Below are 24,958 nucleotides of genomic sequence, written 5' to 3'. Positions count from 1 at the left end.
AGAGGAGATTAAATGGGTGGAAAAGTTTGATGAAAGATCTCATGATGTGAAATTGAAACATAATACTTAATTGAATAGTAACACGGTCATACATAGGCTGGTTGGAATTTACATTGAATGTAACTGGTAAATCCGCTGCTTTTCAATTCGAATTTCATTAAATTGTTAACATAAACATTTGAGGCCACTGAAATACTCTGACAACTGATCATGGCTGAGTTAATATTAACTACCATATCATATTCCTAGACTCGAGTCGTGATTCTTAAATAAACACTCTGATCACATTTGATTAAACATTGTCTTCTAGACCATTCACAACCTTTCGAAGAAGACGTCAACTGGAAATGTGCTCCATCTTGTCGACATTGTATCTGGTTCAATAACTACAATTTTCAAAAAGGAAAAGAAGAGACAAATGTTATCAGCTCTGTTACCAGAAACATAAAACATCTAAATAATCTGCTTGAGAAGTCAAAAGAGTCATCACCGCTATGGATGCGAGTTATGTAAATAAACGTTCTTCTTAAGGGTTGAACATTATAAAAATCAGCAAAAAACGTTAAAAAACATACAGACGAAGGCCTCTTGAAAGATAGTGCTTGGTTAGAGTCAGCTTGCTTAGATGCCTCAGCAGGGATTAATCCATTCGGGAAGGACTAAATTGGAAGCGAAGGAAGTGAGAAGAATGGAAATGATTTTCCATGAAGAAACAAGGGTGCAAAGTTTAATTTGTTTTTGCCACCTATAGGCAGCACAGCGAGTCCTGTAATAGCGCTGTAATGAGTCTCGGTGGTAGAAGGACGGTCAGCTCAAGACAGCTGGCCCGGGAATCCATTCTGTGATGTCTCCTAGAGACAACAGGATGGCTCTGTTCAAGCAGCGACATTCGTGACGGTTCTTAGATAAAATGGAACAATGGATATCCTAGCAGAAAAAAATGAGATTTAAATGTGTTTGCATGGGGCAGCTAATGCTCAGGTACCGGCGTATAGAAGCAACGTATGCTCAGGTACCGGCCTATACAAGCAACGAATGCTCAGGTACCAGTCTATACAAGCAATGAATGGTCAGGTACCAGTCTATACAAGCAACGAATGCTCAGGTACCAGTCTATACAAGCAACGAATGCTCAGGTACCAGTCTATACAAGCAACGAATGCTCAGGTACCAGTCTATACAAGCAACGAATGCTCAGGTACAAGTCTATTTCAGTTAAAATCATACCAGTAGCGATCTCGTATGCTATACAGCAGATACCTATTCATCTCGACAAGACCATAAGAGGTGATAAGTGTAGGAGAGTCCAGTTGTTGTCTGGGATGAACGCTGGGATCACATCATTAACATCTACCATTTTCCAGGGAGGACTGTGGGAAGGGAGTGACACTAGCGGTGTTGATGGGTTCGGATGCTGGTGGACCGGATGACACATGATGGCCACATTGTATATCCAGTGTAGGTGGTGCTTAGTGCAGGGCAATGGGAAGCGACATAATCCAACAATTCCTAAGTATTCATTCCATATCAGAATACATGTCGTAAATATATAGTTTCATATTCTCATTACATTCATATTGTCAATCAGCAGTGCCAGTTATCAATATGTGTTTCCTGATGTTCTGAAATGAAATCTGCTCTTGAGATTCAATATATTTAGTTTGCCATATACCATCTGTTTGTCATATAGAGGCAGCAATCTTCATATCATTACAAGAAAATAAGGCATCTTACCTCCTCTTCTCCGTATGTAAAGTTTTCATACATTTCCTTGGCTCTCCTTTTCACTTCAGTGGAGAAGATCTTGTACTCGGGGCTTGTTGGTTTACGCAGCGTCACGGTCATCAAGGCCTCGTACGCTATTCTGGCTTTATTGTTTCTTTCTTCGTCGTCACCTTCTTTGTACCACGGACGTTCACTGTCGTTTTTACTGCAAATGATACACATTTTACCATTATCCCTGTTGTATCATAGCGTGTCTGTTTAATGTAGGACGAATGCCTGAAGTCATGCAGGTCGCACACGGTGACCACTTTGATGACACCCATGAGGACGGGTATGGTTCGTACAAACCATGAATATATCAGGTATTTTGCTTGCCATTAATATACGAATTGGACATTATATGTGTCTACATAAAAAGCTAAGTATAAATACAACTTGCTATGACATTTTCCGTTTGTAAACAACTGAACGGAACTCAACCCAACAACCGGAGACATTTTACATACAATCTTGGTTAGTTCGGGCTCAGTACTTTGCTTTCTTATTAACTCCTATGATATCATATTGTGTCTGGCATTGTCTTATTCAGTAGAAGGGAATAGAGGAAGAAGACAAGTACCTGCTGAATAAGTCTATGTTGAAAAAGACGTATTCTCCATTGTCGAAGTTGAGCTCATGAGCTTTGATCATGATTTCCCTTACAGCTTGTGGGGAGGCACAGAGGACCACGACTGTAAAGAAAGAAGAGTTACGTTACCAAATGTTACACTAAACATTTGTATTAAATTTAATTCATACTCACTTCTTCAGTTTAGCCTATGAGTGCAAACAATAATTCCTTGAATTGTTTACATGTATCTCTAATCTTTTATTCTCTCCTAGTGTCTCTTTTGTATATACTTCTTTGTCTTGCGCTTTGAGCATGTTGTACATGCAAAATGGCGCATTACAAGCATGCTATTAGTATCACAAGCATGCTACTATTTGTTTAGTGGCGACACAGTTTGATTAATATTTTATTCTGACAATCAAGTAATTTGACACATGACTTGCTCCAACTCTTATCACACATATCTGTAACACATAATAGAACTGGTTCAAAAGAACAACCTTGTCATATTCCCGTTTCTTTACCTAACATATCCAAATCATTAATTGGATTTCAAACTGATTAAATGATCTCTCAGTGTAACGACACTATGATTATGAAATGCTTTTTCGTGCCTAAACTAATATTGTTTCATAGTCTTTTCCCTGTTTCTGAAATCGAACGTTTACATGCACATGGATGCTCGATGCTTGATATTATATACCACAAAACACGCTTCCTTTTGTCAGAGTTTAATGAACATTCCTGTACATTGTAACCATGTATTGATACATGGTCCCTTGGCTCTTGTCATGTGTCACCGTGATATATTGCTTTTAATTATGTTTTTTTAAAAATGAAATTGGAAACAAAATACACGAGGAGTTATTGACATTCGCACGACAGTTAGCGCCGTGGCGAACGTTGTAATTGTATCACTTGGCATCGAAAAGACCAATACAGATGATACCCTATACACTTCCAATGTTACAACTTTCCCTGATTAATCATATCAACGAGTCTCAATTATTCATGGTCTATCGGGATAAAATGCAACAGCAGATTAGGTTGGTGCCTTCATACATAAATGCTTCCTTGTACAATTCGATGCAGTGTACAATTCGTTTAAAAAGATAACAAATCCACGGACAATAGTGCAAAACTGCAATGTTTAACATATTAATATACTCTGCAAAAAAAGAAACGCACAGGTGAAAACTCAGGAATGTAAACACTTTATTTTGTTTCCAAATAAAACTTTAACTAATGATCGCACGAACGTAAAATTTCACATGGATGTTGTCAAGAGTCAGCTTTACAACATGCAGCTATCATTTTGTCTCTGAAACCATTGCACCGGGCGTACAGATGGCGTGGAGGTCAGTACCTGTTGTGACCACCTCGAGCTTGCAACACAGCTTGGCACCTCCTGTCCATGGACATGATCAGTCTTTGAATCCGTGCTTGGGGGATCCTCCTCCATTCCTCCTGCAAGGCTTGAGACAGTTGTTGCAACGTTTGGGGTTGAGGCTGACGACGTCGAACGCGTTTCCCAAGCTGGTCCCACAAATGCTCTATTGGGTTCAAATCGGGGGATTTTGAAGGCCAGGGAAGAACTGTGATGTTCTGATTCGTCAGGTAGTCCATCGTGATGCGAGCCACGTGCGGTCTGGCGTTGTCCTGTTGGAAAACGTGACGTTGAGGGTTGATGACAGGTAAAAGATGACGTTGCAGAATTTCATCCCTGTAACGAATTGCAGTCAGGTTACCACGGACGTGCACCAAGTCACTTCTCCCGTTGTAAGAAATGTCCCCCCATACCATCACACTTCCCCCTCCAAATCTGTCCGCTTCAACTACACAATTACGGGCGTAACGTTCGTTTCTCCGTCTATAGACCCTCGTCCTACCATCGTGTCTTTGAAGTTGGAAACGAGATTCGTCGCTGAACCAAATTCGCTGCCAATGTCTCCAATTCCATCTCTGGACGTTCCTGCACCATCGAACACGTGCCAGGCGATGATGAGGTCGTAGTGTGCATCCTACGTGAGGTCGTCGAGGGCGTATCCCGTGCTGTCTGAGGCGATTTCTGATGGTCTGGGCGGAGACGCGGCGAAGACCTGGGACGTTCTCTGCTGTTTGTGTTGCTGGGACGGCCCGGTTACGTAAATGGAACACCCGGATGTAGCGGTCATGTGCAGCATTGGTTACCCGTGGTCTACCACTCCGAGGTCGGTCGCGGGTCGAGCCCAGTTGATTGTAGCGCCTCCATAAACGGGAAATTGTTGTGTGATGCACGTTGAAGTGTCTTGCAACTGATGACTGAGATTCGCCAGCCTCAAGACGTCCGATGGCGATGTTCCGGTCAGCTTCGCTAAGTCGTGGCATGTTGAATTCGTCAGTAAACTGGCGTTGAAAGTGAATTGAACACGTTAAACTGCCTTCCTCATATACCCTACACACTGGTGCATAGGTGAAGCAACTTTCACGTGCATATCGTTCGAAGTGTCATTTACACGTGAAAATTTCATGATATTTTCAAAAACCATCATCAAACAACAATATTTCATGAAATGGTGTGTTTGAGCGATACTTAATGGATATGAACAAGTATACATTATGTTTGGTTAAAGTAACCGGGTTTTGTTTGCATAGAAATAAAATAAAGTTAATTTTAAATTTCATTATCACCTGTGCGTTTCTTTTTTTGCAGAGTATATATCCGTGTTATACATAATGATCATGGCCGAGCGTGTCATTGTCCAGCGCTATAGGTGGAATCCAGGTCATTCCTCACTGAGCATTTAACACCGTACATCGTTATTGTTAAACTAGAGGCGAGCTACAAGTCAACTGGAAAATATCTACCGTCATTTTAGTCTGTGAAATTACTATAAATACAAATAATATACATTTTCAATTATCGTAAAAGGTCAGTGTTCACCCAATCGCAAAATCGGTCCTTTGACTTGATAATGACTTCCGTCGACCCAAAATACCAGTTTGTCTTCAGCCTATCTGGGAAGGGTCGCGCGATATGGGTAATCTTTAAGATATCTGATATTTGTAATTTGAAATGATTAGGCACAGAGTCTGGAAAAGGTCAAAGCGTTTATAAAAGCTTGATTTAACCTTATTTCTTCCTCTTTTTTTTCACACAGATATCATGCTGCACATTTGTCTATTTGAGTTGGTGCTCAGGACTAAACGATTTTAATGTTTCCAATGTACAAAGCCTCATATCAAATCTGTCCAGTATCTTTAGCAATATTACGTAATGCGTTGTTGTAATCCCCATACACGTCAATACTAAATTGACAAGACATTTTCAATTTAAACACATTAAAATATCCTTCTGAAATTCATGACAATTACATAATGGTAAACGTAATAATGACTCCTCAAGCAATAGAGCCGACTCCATATTTGACTTAAACCAGTATCCAAGGCGTCGTTTAAAGACACTGGCTTAAAGTACATTACGAGAGACTGAGTGTGGTTTTACGACGCTGTGAACAGTATGTCAGTCAGCTGAACACGGGGATAAAACCTGAAGTGAAGAAGGAAGTCTTAGACAAAGTTCGAAGCTAAGTTCATAGAGTTCTGGATAACTCTGGACTACTTTGGTACTTGTAACCAACCTTAAAACAACATGTATTCACAAAACACCAATTACATATTTAATACCAAATTCATGGCAATTAGAAAACAGAGCAGTGAAACTATTCTACACATCTAAGTTACTGGAACAGTCGAACAATTCAATGAAGCAACAACCATTCATAATCTCATAAAGGTAGTAAGTTTCATTGTCATCTTCTTTTTATGTAACACATTATGTCTTCGTTACTTGTTTGGCACTTCTATGAGTATATATCGTCCATGGCCATTTAGAATAGGTGTCCCAACATAACAGCTGAAAGGTATACTGTCCACTATTGAAATAATAATGTAGCAAGCTTACGAAAACGATCAGCACCGAATCTGCTATTCAGCGGAAGGTGACAGTGTCTAATTTATTGCCCTCGAGGGGTTCCTTCGTGCGCTCAGCAATGAATGCCACAATATACTGAAAGGGCATGTTGGGGTAATCTAGAGCATGTGAAATTAGTCTGGGGGGCCTGTTAAAAATAACCTACATCGCGTCTCTGCTACTTTGGATCCAATGAAGTTGGAGATGATTAGCGGCAATCTCTTACATACAGAGCGCTGAATGAGGCTCATGTCTAAAGGATGTATTGTTGTTCGGTATCGTCCAACATAAACTAAAATGTACGGTGTTATATAGTAATACATACTATCTGCTACGGGTATTAGCCCAACTGGCTTGAAGTGCCTACTAGTGTTGTTTCCAACCTCTTCAGTAGGGATGGAAACCTTATCAAGCAGGGTTCTGTGTTTGGGGGTCAAATGCACAACAATGATACACAATTCTAACAGTCGAGTTAGGTGTTGCTGCCACCGAAATCATACCTTTACTTCAGTAACCGCCTTACTTTACCTCACTTTAACATAAGATGCGTAGTATTGACTTGCATCAAATTCATTTATAACAATTTCTTTAATATGCAATGTTGCATAAAGTATATTCAACAGGTATATATTCACAACGGTAGAAACGTCATTTTCAACATACGAGACACCAAGCATATAGAGCAATATTAAAAGCATTAATGCTATTTTCTATATCGGCAACAGTTACTGCTGGTAATTGGAGTGTTGGCTCGGATGTTTATCGTTTTAATTTACCATTTCTTTGTATGTCTGCAACGATTTCTGTTGGCAACATTCTACAAATACCAGATATAATGGCCTCACGAAATACGTTGTTGTTTTGTTTCAGATAATTTCTTTTTCAAATAACGTTGTTGACTCAAACAGAATGCGATAAACGATTTTCTTAATGTTCATACCGCCGAGGGTTCCAAGACCGAAATAAACCCAGAAAGCAATAATTGTCGGTCGTACAGGTAACTATTAAAAGCATCGGTAGAATTTGTCAATATGAAGCCATATTTGATGTACACTGTGCCATCAGGACTTACTGACTTTGGTATAAGTCAATAGAAGGTGTGATTAATCAGGAAACGAGACTTTACTCAATAACGTGTATTCAAAACATGAAAGATAATTGTTAAGGTCTATTGGCGTAAAAGTTATTGTGATACATTAAGCTAATTGTGTACAAAAACAAAATCATTATATGGCACAGTTGCTGTAAACAATTATGATATGTGTCTCGATGGCTAAACAATTTGACACTGCTCTCATCACAAGATTATGGCTTGTTGTTTTGACGTGATAAATATGTAACAGCTTCTATTTGATTGCTTACATTTTTTTACAGAAATGAAATAAGGCTTCAGGAACATGAAATGGTAGCAGATAACTTTCCTCCGGGAATTATTCCTCAGGTAGGTATCGATTAGTTTTAGTTTACTGAAGTGATGATTATATTGGAACTAAAGCTTTTGTAAAAGAAAAAGTTTGTCATAATGGTTAAAAGGTTTATGAATCACAGTGTGACACATATGCTCTGGTACAAACAAACACGCAAAAGCGCAGCTATATTCGTTTGATGTCATGATCCATCATAAAAGGTTCTTTGAAGAAAATACTTCAGAGTTGGAAATCGATACGTTTCATTACTGTGCTATTGAACACCATATGTAATTCTTTCCATCTGGTCCTGTTTTAGCGTCCCGATAAAAAATATTTATATAATAAAAATATATAGCCATACATAAAGTTCCGTTTCTAAACCGGTCGCATTCAGTTTTTGCATGTTGCCGAATTTAGATTCCATCTTGCTTCAGTAATAGGATTTGTTTTTTTAACACACCAGCTTAAGCGTCATGAGCTAAACGTCACTGTCGTGTTGTTGTCGTTTTCTGGAATCGATTCTGCAATAAATCAATAAGATGGGGGCAACAAAATGAAAACACAGTCATACTCATATAACTTTATAACTATAAGTGATTCATTTCGGTTGGCTTTATGGCACTTTAAATTGGTCCAGTTATACATAATTATGTTACGGCGCGTCAGCCTCATGTGGAAGGAAAGCCCACAGTGACAGGAGATAAGGAAGAAGATGAATCCAGAGAGCTCGTATGTGGCGTTGGGAAATGGAGGGATCAAACTCCACGTTCGTCATCTGTTCATGGCGTAGTCTGAAGGTATTCATATGGGGCGATGTGTATCCCTTATGAGCAATAAATGCCCTTTTCCGAAGGTATGTTGTCATTCTATCATCGGAATGATATTAAGATGCAAATTGTGCAACACCTGAATGATCAATGCTGCTTTAAAAGGAGTTTTCAGTGGAAAAACCCCCCAAACCTTTGACCATAACGTAGAGTTTAATTTTGTCGATGTGTCATTTTCTCTTCGGAAGGTATGGGCGAGGGACCTTTCTTCATTACTTACTCTGATAAGACTACAACCCGTTTGCCATATCGTACCTTACAGTTTTCAAGTCAATGCCTACTTCTGGAGACATCATGATACACAATAGTGGAATTACAAGTATATTTGTTGTTGAGCGACGGTTTAATGAATTGAACTTTTCAGTATATATATACAGCATACCATATGTTACAAGCAAATGTTACACACGGATAGTCGATCATGGCAAGCTGCAGAAAGTGATCATGCATTCATCTGAGGAATGTGAACAGGTGTTTGTTGGTGATACACCTAGGACGTACTACTCGTATAATTACTCCCTATGCGATTTGTGGTTCGCGTATGATTTATTTACCAGGTACCTTCTCAAATCCAGAATTCCCTTGCGGGAGACATAACTATTAACAAGTTAGTTTTTGGTATCCTCATATGTAGTGGCCATAAGACATTATAGCAAGCCTGGCGTAACATAGTGGCAACTGTCAAACATTAGGAACTGCAAATCCGTACATAGTACCATTAACATGTAGCGACACACATGGCCATTAACAAGCACCTTTACCCATGGCTATTAATAGGCACCAAAGCACATGGCTAGTAATACACAATTGTTACATATGACCATTGACAAGCATCGGCAAATGTCACCAGTGATAAGCACCCATACACTTGACCATATATTAGCATCGATACTCGTAACCATTATTAAGCATGCATAAACATGGCAGGTCATTAAGGGTCAGGCCTACATATGCCCATGTGTAAGTATCCATACACATGATTATTTATGATCATCCATCAATATGGCCATTAAGGAGCCATATCCATATCTATGGCAATTCCCTAACATTTGTCCTATTCCCTTTCTGTGACTTACCCATCTGAACTAGACACCCATCCTTACAACATATCCGTAATTGTGCAATGCACAATTTCTCATGACTACAAATCGCAATATATGTACGTTATCCAGCAACACTAACGTGATTGTTACGCTAATGAACTGACCTGTGGAAGTAATCTCTTCCTTAAAATCCGATAATACCTAGTTATATCTCGACGTGGGAGCAGAAAGGGTTGTTTCAAACTCAAGCAACGTGCTTCGAATACTGGAACCCAAATAAGATGGAAATGGATCAGCAACAGTGTCTGGTCTCTCGTCCTCCCTGTCTTATTGGGGCGGTGGGGTAGCCTAGTGGTTAAGGCGTTTGCTCGTCACGCCGAAGACCCGGGTTCGATTCCCCACATGGGTACAATGTGTAAAGCCCATTTCTGGTGTTCCCCGCCGTGATATTGCTGGAATATTGCTAAAAGCGGCGTAAAACCAAACTCACTCACTCACTCACTCACCCCTGTCTTATTCTCATGACATAACCAGTACAATGCCATGTTGTTTCACGTAAAGTTGTCTCAGTAATGCGATCAAAAAGACAAACTGGATGAATTCATCTTGTAAAATATCGTCATCATTTTACATGTGATTCCTTACATTGCAGTCTTTTACCAATTGTGCAATGAAGAAATGAGTAAATACGTTTTCTTGACAAACATTTACATTGTCTTCAGTTTCCCTGTTCAGGTGAAATTGGTGCAAAGCTTATCTTATTACTTCCAATCCAGAGATGTTGATTTGTACATTTGCATAATCAACATGTTACATATATCTGATTACAATCACAGGTAAACTGGTGGCACCTGTAACGCCTTACTGCAGATTTGCAAGTTTACCAGATTATTCAGTGGCGATGGAACTTTACACCTACTGTTGTGAAAATGGTAGCTGACACACAATACATACATTTGTCAGTCTGTTTGCAGGTCCCTGAAACGGATGCTGGCATAGTGTAAACATTTTGAGTGAAACACAATGTCATTATGATGGTACGTCTGTCCATTCATCTGGCGCCATCGAGTGCCACGACTACCATAAACGCGAACCCTATTTCCAACCAATTTACAATAATACTTTATGAAATGGATGTAATGCCTAGTACGAACAGCTTAAGACAGTTTGGTTCATGAACTGAATCCATGGAAATGGCATTGCGTGAACCATTACAGGAGTGGGGAGCCAAACGACCTCGAACACTCGCTTTGAAGGAGCCTCGCGACATTGATACGGAATTTGGTAGATGGCCAATCAAACGGAAGAGTTTTTCTCTCAAGTCTTGAAAGGTACGTTGTGTTGTTTATATGCTGCACTGCTTTAAATCACGTCTTTCTAAAAGAATCATAGAAACTTCATGTCAGTAAAGCTAAAACTGATTATTGAGATGAATGGGTGCGTAGAAGATGGTAAAAATGAGATTCGAGAGACGGACCTTTCTTCTATTTCCTGTACACGGAGTCTTTGCAATAAATGTTTAGGACCCTTGTACTTTTTTATGAACCGAATTTAACACAAAACGTCAGCTTTTTGTAATGACACGCACACATTGTAATCCCTTCGGTAGTGTGAGATATAAACAGTCTCGAATGTTTATCACGAAATAACAGTCATTTTTATCACGTTAAATACGTTTACGTGTGAAGGGGTTCTTGAAGTTTTAATGACTTGAACAGAATTCAACATTCATGCAGACACAGTTCTCAAGAGATATACTTCTGTGATTAAAAGAAGTCTTCATACGTGATATAAATGGCGTACAGGTCAGGACACCTCTTGCATTACGTGGGTGCAAAATGTTAAAGTAGTTCCATGCATGCTGTGATAACTGAACATTGTTGCTGTACTCGTATTTTATCAAACATTTCATCAGTTATGTCAGAATATATGCACCCAATTTGGAATGAAGTTGATAAAAAATATAAAGGGAAAACTGCCACGAACAGTAGACATACGACGCAAGTAGCATTAAAACGTCTTTCTGTAATTTTCCATTTTTCTCTCCCCGTCTCTACCGTTTTTTCCTTCTGGACTGTCTCACAATTCGACACATTACATGAAGCTGAAAACTTTTTGTCTACACTGAGACTTTACTTAACGCCATGGAGCAATGAATGCGCCATGATCATGTCTGATTGTCTTTGTTAAGACGTTGTTCCGTTGCGTTTTCTTATCACACACATATCTGTATTCCTTTTTCTTCCTTTCGATTCAAGCTCGAACTCATCCGATGTCAGGTATGGAAGTAAAACTACGAAATAAACATGCCACTACCGTAAACATAAACGAGATTAAACTTTACTTTTTCATTCCTGAAGAAGAGTTCTCATGCTGTACAGAAGAATGGCAAAAAAAAGCCATCCTATGTCCTATATCCAAATACACCTGATACAATACAGGTGTTGTTGTAGTAAGTAAAGAACATTTTATCAGTTTAGCTATTCACACTGTGCCTGATGTCTTGTGCTTTCATTCATTGTTAAGCTCTGATTGAAAGGTTTAATTATTTTGTTAGAAATAGTTGGTGATCTCACAGGTTCCTATCATTGCACACTTCCTGGATGTACACTACACGTCTGTAAAATAACGGTAAACCTCTGTGAAGATGTATACATTCGTCTACAAGCTATTGTGCACTTTGTGCAACTGCGTCCGGCAAATTTATCTGATAAATATTTATTTGCATTGTGCGATGTGCACATTTTAATGACAGGACGTCCGCAAATGCTTAGCCACGTTGGAGGGAAGTGTTTCATTCTTCAAAATAAGAAAGGTCTCCAAACAGATGGTACATCCGTCTCTCTTATCCAATTGAGCAAGGTGCTGATTGGTCAGCAAATCCTGCACAGCAGTATCGATGTTTCAGAGCAAGAAGGTGTAATTAGTTGTCGGGGATACACCATGCTTTGAAACCAACATATCAGCTTTCGTTCTACCGAACAGAAATGTTCTGTGAAACTAATCGATACTGTTTAACCTCATATATCCAAACTCCTTGCAATGAGAACGTGTCTATTTGGTTAGTGCAAGTCGGCTGAATGATTGATATTATAGTTTCATATCAGCTGAGCAGATTTATACACAACATTTGTCGGCAATTGTGAAACTCTATTCATGGTAGGTTTGTATCAGTAACGTCAAGTTGAAATGTTTTCTGCAATGAATACCAGATGTAGCTACGAGTATTACAAAGACAATCCTTTCTTGCTTTCAAATTATTGTTATTGCATACACCTCTGTTCGAAAGTTTCCCGTGGTATTCTTGTAAACCTCTTTGTGCACAACTGTTTTCACAAGCCTTGTATATTATGTCAGTAGATCAACATAGCAATGCAAATCCACTTACAAAAACACAAATTGCATAGAAAGAATGTTGACACACACAATAGGCAGAAGCATATTCTACCATTCCGGCAAGGGAGATAGAACCCGAAACCCACATTGTAACTAAATAAACGATGGCGTTAACACGTCGTGTGGCTGAAAAGCTCTTCAGACGTCTTTCAAACGACTTACGTTATGACACCATGCGACAGGCTTATTTTTCAAATTCCCATCTCGAAGTGGATGGTTCCAAGTTCGGCCATGTGGTGCACTCGGAATTCAATAGGCTCTTGACATATATGACACCCAACAGACAGTGCATAGTGAGAAATGGCAAGCTTTTGAATAGGCCTCATCAGTTTTCTTTCTCTATCCATCTAATCCCTGTAGGAAAACGGTTCAACGGGACAACGAGGCAAATTGATGCTGATCCTTAAGTGTGGCCTGGAGTTAGTCCCTTAACAGAAGAATCGATCGAATTACTACTATTTAGGACCGATCGCAGAGTCTAAGGAATGGAGTGGAGACACGGATCCAAGCTCCGTAGGATATCCATTTGTACTGCTCTTCAAGCATTTCTTGTATTCATCTGGCGTATTCAATAATGTGGCGAAGGTTTACCTGACGCAGAAATAACGTTGTGTTGATCGTGATGCCCCGGGCGGGTATAACGTAATGCAAATAACGTAACATTTCAAACGTAAAGAATGTTAAGAATGCGAAGGTTTACCTGACGCAGAAATAACGTTGTGTTGATCGTGATGCCCCGGGCGGGATTAACGTAATGCAAATAACGTAATATTTCAAACTCAACGCAAAGCATGTTAAGACTAAAATAGTTATAGTCGCAAAGTATTTAATATCGTTGTGAAACATTGGTTTCCCGTGATGATAACCAGTTTAAACATGAATTGTTTTGAATATCCAGCATAATTCAAACATACATATTTTGTAGCATGTTGAAATACTGATCATTTATTGCTTAGATAATGATCGTATTTTGCTTAAATTAATTCATATACATTATATGTCTTATATGTGCTCATGGGTTGCTCAGAGGCTAATGATATGTTGTACAGAAGTTACTCGCTTATTGCTTGATTTTACTCATATATTGCCCAGATTATACAAAAACCTGATGTGTGCTTACATAACTTAGATGTACTGCTATACCGCATACGTGCTATTCATATATGTCATTGATATGTTGCTTAGATGCTATTCATGTATGGCTTAGACGTTATTCATATATTGCTTTGATATTATTCATCTGTGGCTTAGATGATGTATATTGCTTATATGTCATTCCTATATGTCTTATAAGTTATTTATGTATTACTTAGATAATACTCGTTTTTTGGTTGGGTGTATATTGCTTTTATACTGCTACGGTATTACTCATATTGCTGAACTGGTGTTGAGATCTCCAGTGTATCATAGCAACAATGCCATTTAAACTAGTTCCAAGTATGATTCAATTTCTAAAAGACTCTTTTAGCGATTTGCACCTCACTGGGGAATACTTTTGTTTTATTCAACCAACTTCAAAGCATACAGTATCGGTACTGACCTCCTTCTGGGTCTGACAATGACCCACATTCAGAAGGAAAATCAGCGTTTGAAAACGTATATAGGATATTCATAAGTTTGTGTCCTCATCATATTCGTTCATTCCGAATCAAAGGTTTTGTATTCCCTGATGAATCACCTCATTTCACCTTTCACATTTCCTCAAAGAGTGAGTGTCACATTTACACGTTTTTTCGATATTGCAAAACCCCGAGATGATATCAAATGTATTAAAAAACATACCACTTTTATTGTAATAACCTTGTCTAATATAGTTCCTGTTCACCTACTACGAAAGATGTAACAATATTTGATAAATACAATCTATTCATGGATGTGTTTGCATTTAAATTCTCATACAAGACTGATTCAAGTTTGTCGATAATTCAGATGTACATGTACGTCTTCCTACCCTATATTCTGAACTGGTTTTGAATATTTTCCCCCAAGCACAGCAAAACACCATATACATATATTCCCTGCTGCTCTAATGCCCAATGAAGCTGACACGATATCTGTGATGAAGCAGATATTTTATGTGAGATGTGAAACGAGGCAGATATTTCTAGACGTGACAAGTAGTTCTCTGAAGGAGCTGAGTGCAAAGGGCAGCAATATTTCTTTCTCTGTGAATATGTTGAGACATAAACTAAACCATGCAACAGAGGTATATCAAAAACCTAAATGAAAATATTGACACTAAGACTCGATTTTCAGTCCCATGATGCCATATGCTAACAAGTACCTTCATTTCCTTAGATGCCAAATCTATCATAGCAAATAACCAGGTTTATTAAATCTTTTGTAGGCGAATGTGGGTACTATCAAAATGCACGTGTTAACTAGATCCTTCTAACTTGTTTACATTTTCGTGTAAAATATACCTAAACAACTTCGATCATTTGTCGATCAATTAAAGGACAAAATCAATATGTACTGATAAAGTGATCTGTGTACTGTGGCATCGATAGAGTAACCCTCATGCTTACATGTTGCTTCGATTCCTCACATCGGTGTCTTTCGTGATGCCCGTTGCACTTACGACCTTATATAAGTTAACATAAAATGACCATGCATTTTGTAACACGCATTCACAAAAAACACATTCACTATATGCCTCCGATGCTTCTAGTCAGACTGTATTTGAAGGCATAGGAACTGTGTGTCAGTTCGACAGAATGAAGAATTCGGAAGAGTGTACGTTCATCGGGACTTATTCAATATTTACGTAACACAGCTTCCATCAGGAAATGTGAAAATGGGTGAAAAGACAATGTTGATTGATTTCATATCCACAGCCAAGAAGGAATCTTCAGAAACAGAGATACGTGCTTTGAATCGATGGCAATGTCCGTGTATTTACACATGGTTAAACATGAGACAGTTTCTATTGACAATGATGATATATGCTATTGACATTGTTGACATATGCTGTTGACAGTGATGACATGTGTTATCGATCAGCCTTCAAAGAAGTCTCTGAAGTAAAGCTCTGAAGCTTTTGAAGCAACGGAAACATTCCACACTCATAATTCACGTGGTATAGTTATAAATCTGTAAATATTAAGTCAATGCATGACAATGACCGTCCTCGACTCACCCACCACAGTAACACACTCTAACGGCAAAGGGAACATGGCAATGACAGTTATGAGGTTGAATCACTGATAATCAGTGATGGCACCAGATGTTGGCCAAACAGGCAAGTATATCCTGCCCTAACGGTAGCTCTTGTCACTCACATTATCTGCACAAAGGTGTAGGTGATGGCTTGTCCCCTAGTGTGCTCAATACACCAGCCATACAATGTGGACATTGTAAATTGTATTAATTTACACTTCCAATGGATAAAATGAAAAGTTCTAAATTCAAGTTCAGATTTCATTTCTGGTACAATCATACCAAGTTTGCATAAATGACCAATTCTACGAGAGAATACATGCACTGACAAATAGAGAACATTGTCAATGTGTTTTTTTAAAGAAAATCATTTTCAGTAATTTGGTTCAAGTAAGCTTCACGGGATTGAGAAAATGCTAGATTTATTTTGCTGTTTGATAAGACAAGGGTTTACCATTTTCATCAGTTAGACAATAGTCCACATTGCCCAGATCCCATTAACGTGCTACTGAAGGAAACGTGTGTTACTGCGTGTGAGTAGTGCTATTGACATGAAGGTATTAACTTGACCAATAACACCATGTAATTGAAAAAGCAATGAGATTGCCTCTAGCGGAATGCAAAAAAAGCCCTCTATAAATATTTTTCTGATTGCTTTGGATTGCAGTTAGAGACCTCATGAGGACTGAGTCGCAGACCAATGGCATCGTGATTTTGTTGTGACACCAATGTTAGACAATGTTACCATCTGCTGAAGCCGTTTTCATTAGTTTCAAGATATACCCGGGTTGCTGAACAGGTGCGTGAATTTAACACCGACCTCGTATATCGGCTGTTCAGATTGCATTTTAACAGAAAATAGTTTAAAGAAATATTTCACTTTCTAAATGGAGCATTGACGACATTGTCACGGTCCTACGTGTCGGTCTATTGACGTTACCATGAAAACCAATTATTATTAATTCATTTATGTCTAAAAACACAATCATAATGTCCAATCAATACCGAGTTTGCAATCCAAAGAAACAAAATGCCACGTGAAAGGAACACATTTAATTTCTGTCAACACATTTCATTCCTCTTTCAAACCACATGCGTAGGTGGGATTTACATGTTCCTAGAATCTAAATTTTAATTATGTCTATTGTTTCATAAGTGAGAAAGATTACTGCTATTTTATGGCAAATTCTCCAATACATGACCACTGCCGATGCCAAATTTGGACAGCGTATTTTACCCCTTTAGGAATGAAACCCGAGCCCTTGGTACCCCTTTTCTGTACGCATATCTGTTAACAATAATAAAGAAACAATGACCATTACCTTTTATAAAACTGTAAAAACACTCATATTTCCCCTGCTTTTCAAATCAATATAAGCTTGGACGGTGTACAACCCATTTGCTGGATTTTCATACAGATGAAACGTGATATTCATCTGATCATTTGCCTCTGTGCTATTGGCATCGATACATTTGTTCACAGTTGACATTTCTACAACATCATAAAGGCAATAATAACGGTGTATGATTAAACCGTACATTATAAAGAGGTAATTTCCACAAAAGTGCCAGTTCCAGATATACATTGAGATGAAATCCTATACATCTGGCTGGAGGTGAATTACTGCTATCAAGTCATTCGAACAACAAAGCGGCCTATGAGTCAGTGTGCGTCAATATATGGCTGTTGTCAGAAATAATGCCAATTAATGACATCAAGTCATATGAAGACGGACGTCTCATGATCACTTGCAAACCTATTTTCTCATTTTTGAAAATCTTTTACTCCTCCAGTTTTCATTATATAGTATATATTTTCTATTTCCATCACTTTTCAATTATTTCTGTCTTCATTTCCATCTGTTTTACTTCCTCCACCCCTTAGATCAAAAGCTGAGAAAATACGCCTTCCTCTGACACGATCTCCTCTCTGTCTCCTCAACACACGATAAGGTTCTCCTTTATATATAATGGTCTTTTTTCGTGTGATGAAAATACGGTTTCAGTTGTTGTTGTTTACTGACAGATAAAATTCAAACGAAAATGGTCAGGTAGGTACTACTTTCAGAGTGTAAAAGTTAAATATAGAAAAGCAGTTCACTGTTGTATAGCTGAAACACTGTTGTATAGCTGAAATACTGTTGTATACTGAAATACTGTTGTATGACTGAAATACTGTTGTATGACTGAAACACTGTTGCATAGATGAAATACTGTTGTATAGCTGAAATACTGTTGTATAGATGAAATATTGTTGTATACTGAAATACTGTTGTATTACTGAAATACTGCTGCATAGATGAAATACTGTTGTATACTGAAATACTGTTGTATGACTGAAATACTGTTGTACAGATGAAATACTGTTGTATAACTGAAATACTGTTCACATGAGCAAATTCCGTTGGTGTGAAGGAAAAATAGCTACGAATGGATCAGTGAAAATCAGTAATGACACAGGATCTCCCAAAAAGGTTAAGCATCTGGTGGCATCGGCCTGGCCTATTGGTTGTCGAGTCAGAATCGACTTTGATACTGGTCTGAGACCTCTTAAGTCAGTTGTCACTGTCCGACAAAAGACTGTCTTACCCTTTAGAGCTGTATAAGGACACATTCCGGTAATGCTTGAATATTTTAGATACCGTTTGTGTGAGTTTGTGAATAATTTCAGAATGCCATACATTAATCAATTAATGTTTATCAACCTTGTGTGCTAAGAGATGGTAAGTATCATTCATTGGGAATAACACCATCTGTTTACAATGTTTATTGTTAATACACGATAATTCCCATCCCAAAATACATTTACATGATATTCATCCTTTACACCGTTGTCTTACATAGTTCTATGTCTGCACCACCCTTTTATCTGGGATTGCAGATCCTTTTCACATACTCTTCCGTTTAAGCTTCATTGTCTTTCACAATCGTGTTCAATAATCAGTTGTAATATTCTTTGTTCAGTTGTTTCCGTACGGCCATCAAATGGTTTCGTTTGTCCCAAAAGTTACAAACATTCCAGTGTTTTTCTCACGTAGTATTTGAGTTCCAGATCATTCATTTTTATGTTCATCCTCGGTCCTCATGCACTCATCTCTAAATAGGTTATCAATGTGGGAAGTATAAAAATGATGTAACTCTGTTTGATTGTTGATATTACTTAGGATGCAATCAAAATCCAGACAGAGCCTGTATAAAATTGGTTTTCTCATAAAAGGCTTTTCTTCGGAAAGACGTTTTACGAGCAAGAGCAATCCAGCCCGTGCTTATCTACACTAACAAAGAAATATACGAACACTTCTTATACAAGGCTATCGCTAGACACTAAGTGAGGTGCACATAGCTTCCTAACCCCTATTAACCTAAACCAGTGCCATTCCTCATCTACTGAGTCAATAATTATGTACATCCACCTGCCCCTCTACAAGATTACTGAATAGCCAGATATGTCACTGCGACTTTCTATGAACCGAACAAATTGTCTTATCAAAATTATGGAGGTCTTGATAATCCTGTGCACTTTGCCGAGATTGAGAATCTGCACAACGCAAGCCACTGCTTCATCTCGGCCTGATTTGCATGTAGTTGGCCCTTTCTTAAAGCGGTCAAGTCTGTTTCGTGTCAAGCTTCGTCGTGGATTTATCCACTACTTCATTTTTGTTCGCAGACTTTTTCGAGAAACAAATGACCCTGTTGTCTACTCCCTACGAGGAAAGTCTGCCTCAAATTGATGTTGTTCTAATTTATAGGGTTTGACATTTCTGCATCGCCGATTCTATCGTTTGTGAACCACCCACAATTTATATCATATTAACCTAAAATCTAAGACGACGTTGTCCCGTGGGACTGCTAAGGCTTGGTGGTAATGGAGCTTTGGAAGGAGGAGGCAATTTGATAATGAGATAACCATAATACATTGTACGACTCTCGGAGAAGACTTCTTTAAGAAGATGAACACTATGCAAACGCTGAAGCATTGTTCAGAACGTTCCTGTCGAATATACCCAGTCTATCTGTTCCTTTCAGGAAGAACGTGATCCTTACTAAACGTTCTGACATTGATCACGTTGTACCGGACGTGATCTGAAACACGATGTTATATGGCAAATAGACGCATGTTAGGGGGAACCATTATTTGCAATTATTTGTGAACATAGGCCACATCCAAAGGAGAGTTCTGTCATTCTGTAAACTTCTGTACATGCGCAGTTAAATTCAGCGGAACTGAAAGCTTTGAAGCTGATGCTTAGTGGAACTGATGGGTTGTGTGTCTAACAATAAGGTTGCAATTTTCCTTCCTTCGCCTTTAGCCTCTTACACAGATACATACCCTCTGGACTTACCAAATTGAACGTACCTATCGCCTAACGTTGAATAGCAGTTTCCAAATTGCTTTACGCTTCCTTGGAAATATATTTGCCACGACTAAACGATTCGGAAATTGAATTGTTCCATTTCAAAAGGCCCTTTTCTGCCCCAGCGACATAGATATGACTTAAACGTGATCGAATATATCAAATTGCATCTCGGCCAGATTGTGGTGCCATCAGAATTCTGTGCAAACCGTTCTTGTCCTACTTACAAATTGCAGAATCAGTTCACAGCTCAATTACAGCAAGATCTGCTCACAGCAGTTTTCTCTTGAAATTAATGTAGTTTGGCTTCATTGTATGACACGTATCGGTCATGCCTGACGTGCGGATTGATAGGGTTGGAGTTTGGAGAGAAATGTAGGTGCATTCGCTGTCATATTGGGAATGGGAAAGGTCATCTTGACCACTGTAGTCATTTTCTTTTGATGATATTACAAAAGAGTAATTGATATCTCAAACGTTATTAATGTGTCCGGTGCTTCTTTGACGGTACAAACAAAACACCAGCAAAAAGGAAATCATGTCAGGGGCCACATCCATAATTACAGGAAATATCTGCTGGAAGCAGAACTCGTGTACGATTCCAACTGTACTGTACGCACGTACATATATGAGGTGTTCGTGAGATGAACTTCTTTGCCAAATTCGCGTGTTTTTACTTTGAATGTTTGAGAATCCGCAGAGCAATAGAAAATCCTTCATTGTATTAAGCATCACCGTTGTTTTAGAGACATGATTTTGAATTAATTAATAGTCAAGTAATTTCACGAATCGTTGTATTACGATAATGACTTCTTGGAATGTGTTATAAGGGATGTATAGTGGGTACACGCTTTTTTTTCTTGTCAAAGAAAGTTCCAGATCATTAATAACCTTAATAGCACCTTTATGTGCACCATAAGGCAGATACAATAATCTTACAGTGTAAATAGTTATGACAGTCAAGAGTACATCACATCGACGTGGCCCCAATGCATCTTTACCATATGCTTACATTGGACCTGGTGTTGTAACCTTGCTGGAATCCCCCCGCTGAGTTCCCTCCCATTACTGCAAATGAGTCAAACTAAATCGAGAAACAACATGTCAAACATGTTACGCTCAACCAAACTGGAATATACTTTTTTCGATTACCTAGATCAAATTTACACCTGATTCTAAACAGAATGTGCGCCAAAGTCTGGTTTTAATGAGATAAAGTTTACTCGTCAGTAACCTTGCCACCGCACACGAACTAAACACACTTTGCTATCTGCGGGGAACGAAATGTAAAGCCGAAAATATGAAATAAAAAGATTGCAAAAGGATTCAGGAAGTAATGATGGATTATGCCACACATGAGTTGGGTTTAACGCCCTCTTAGAAAAGTATATCAGCTATACAACAGTGTTTCAGTCATACAACAGTATTTCAGTTACAACAGTATTTCAGTTATACAACAGTATTTCAGCTATACAACAGTATTTCAGTTACAACAGTATTTCAGTTATACAACAGTATTTCAGTTATACAACAGTATTTCAGTCATACAACAGTATTTCAGTTACAACAGTATTTCAGTTATACAACAGTATTTCAGTTACAACAGTATTTCAGTTATACAACAGTATTTCAGTTACAACAGTATTTCAGTCATACAACAGTATGTGATGAGTTATACAACAGTATTTCAGTTACAACAGTATTTCAGTCATACAACAGTATTTCAGTTACAACAGTATTTCAGTTATACAACAGTATTTCAGTTACAACAGTATTTCAGTCATACAACAGTATTTCAGTTACAACAGTATTTCAGTTATACAACAGTATTTCAGCTATACAGCAGTATTTCAGTTACAACAGTATTTCAGTTATACAACAGTATTTCAGTTATACAACAGTATTTCAGTCATACAACAGTATGTGATGAGTTATACAACAGTATTTCAGTTATACAACAGTATTTTTAGCTCCATGGGGAAGGAAAGGCCTTAGAGGTGCGGGTCGTAGAGATGCATCGTTTTTGAGGGAAATATGCAAGAAACAGAATGAGGATGAATCCTTGATTCAAATCATCATTATTTCACCCTGATACGCACCAGGAACACAACTACTTTGCGAACGAAAACTACAGCTAAATGAAACATTATAGGCACAATACAAAATATCTTCACGGCCGTGACAATAAATCCATCAAAAGTATATCAAACTGCATGTAGGTCTAGACAAGCTCAGCTTGGGGCATGTCTTGGTCTTCCACACAAAGTCCATTAAACAAGATCATATTGTACGGAGCCTGCACACAGACACAAATCGAGAGAAATCCAAAAGATGAATTCCATTAACAACCTATTCCATACATTCTGGTTAAAAGCCATGCGATCCAAAATAAAGTGTTTTAATGAACAGAACAGACTCAGTCAGCGTTGTGCAATAAATAATGCAAAGCTTGATTATATACAACTGGATTAACAAAAATACCATGAAAAGGGAGCGACTTCCTGTTTGACTTGAAATAAGTTCCTAAAGATTTCTTTATTCAGACCGCAAAATGTTAATGAAAATGTCATGGAAATTGTAACTACTCCTACCACGACACCGAGTATTCAATGTACAGGATACATGTTAAAAATCCCCAAAACTTGCATTGTATTGAACGTGACACATTGGCAATCATTTTTGGTTTGTTAGTCTTAACAGATGCATTTACGTAACATGTACATGTAATTCCCCTTTAGTTGAAGAGTGTGCGCTCTTTAATGGGGCACTGCATTGCGCTCTGATGGTTTGAAAGTAAACGCGGAGCCAGCTCAAATGACAATGAATTCATACAAATAACACACATGTTCCGATAGCATAACGCAAACCCTATAAATGTACAGATGCCTACCATGTTTTCCTCTTCATGTATATGTCCACGAGCATATACACCATTTTAAATAGAAACAGTTTGATTGAATAACAGCGAACGCTTCCCTCGGCAATGCATCTTGCACTGGGGCAAGAAATTAGATTTATTGTGTTCGTTTACGATCATGTCCTCATTTGAATCCTAGACAATTAAACCAAAGTACCTGCAACATTGCAGCTGCTAGGCTTCCTTTCAAAGATTAATAGGATTCTGTAGTAGGCAGTCATGTTGGTGTAATAGGACCAGATATATCACCATAAAGCCGCAATTTAAATACCTCCCTAAAATTCAAAGCCAGAAAAGCTCATCATTGCTGACAACGCGTTGATTTCGTTCCTGAAATTGTTGAGCAAGGATCAGTTCTTTGGCAGGGTGATGTTGCTAAAATCAATTCTAGACACACATGTCAATGTGTAAAGTCTTTCAAATACATATTTACCATCACAAAGTGGACAACCCCTGACTTTTTAACACTCATTCATAATCGATTAAATGTTTGGAAGTAGGAGCAAGAAGATTTTGATTCATGAAAAGGATATGCTTTTTTTGGAAGTCAATGAAGATAGATGTCTCCTCAATCGACACATTACCTTGGACACAAGTTCTGAACTGTGTGTTGCTGCTTTAAGTTAAACTTCCAATGTGAAGGATGTAGGTATCTCGAATGCAATGACTGAGATTAGGGAATAACGAACGTCAAAAGGACGTAGAGTCAAACACCGATATGTATAACGTCGATGTGTTATATCGAATGTTGTATTTGTACGGCCAGAATGGGAACTTCGAAGACAGATCAGATACAACATAATAATAATTCCTCCAGGCATAATATTCATGACACACCTGCACTTTCATCATACGTTGATACGCTGATCCACACATTCTCTCTTATTTTATTATGTAACGTAAATTGATTGTTTCATTAAGGAAATGTGTGGTGCTGGAATTGTGTCACATTCATGTTATTATGTAAAAGTAGATTGTATGTGTTGCCTTGTGATAAGTAGGTATTCGTGGACGCTTAAATAGGCCTCGTTTGGGGCCATTTATTAGGGAACCATATTTCATGCCTGTCAATTTGCTTTGTTAGGAAGCTGGAAGTGATGCAGATTGTCGACAATTATCACTTTGCTGTAACCCAAGAGCCCAGACAGGTGCTGACATATTTGGGATGTCAATTGGGTCGATTTGACCCCACGGTAGTCACCATCCTGGTTTACGATTAACAAATATTATAGCGGCTCTTATCAACATGTGACCTGACATAACTATTATAAGGACGCTAAATCATTTTCTGTTAGTTACACATAACCTCAGTCTAACCCCTGACGATTTATGTCCAGTCCATGTTTGAAGTGTAACCGGCAATGCTTTCTGTATTCTGGAATATCCTTCTTTGAGGTTTCACAAAATGAACAGACACGAATATGTAGTCTGTATACATTGGATAGTTGTGACAGGAAAGTGAACCAGATACACTACAAGGTCTGGATGATCACATAACGTTTCAGAGTATATCAATTCCCCGTCGTGACTTTGTTGGATTATACCGGAACATGAGGGTCCTCATA

At 38.3% G+C, this 24,958-nt stretch overlaps 1 protein-coding gene across 6 annotated transcripts in view; it reads right to left on the bottom strand.

Moving 5' to 3' along the window:
• The window catches only part of LOC124254735 (atrial natriuretic peptide receptor 1-like), a 733,848-nt gene that overhangs the window by 66,281 nt on the left and 642,609 nt on the right, over positions 1–24,958 (bottom strand). For all 6 annotated transcript variants that reach the window (XM_046688579.1, XM_046688578.1, XM_046688581.1 and 3 more), the window contains 2 exons: positions 2,345–2,456; positions 1,735–1,930 (listed from right to left, as the gene is read on the bottom strand). In XM_046688579.1, the coding sequence (XP_046544535.1) occupies positions 1,735–1,930; positions 2,345–2,456 (308 nt within the window). The remainder of the gene's footprint in view (positions 1–1,734; positions 1,931–2,344; positions 2,457–24,958) is intronic.

This window comes from Haliotis rubra, unplaced genomic scaffold (genome assembly GCF_003918875.1).
Source record: "Haliotis rubra isolate DU_JTF1 unplaced genomic scaffold, ASM391887v1 Scf58, whole genome shotgun sequence".
Lineage (NCBI taxonomy): Eukaryota > Metazoa > Mollusca > Gastropoda > Lepetellida > Haliotidae > Haliotis > Haliotis rubra.
This window is presented reverse-complemented; position numbering and strand designations above follow the sequence as displayed.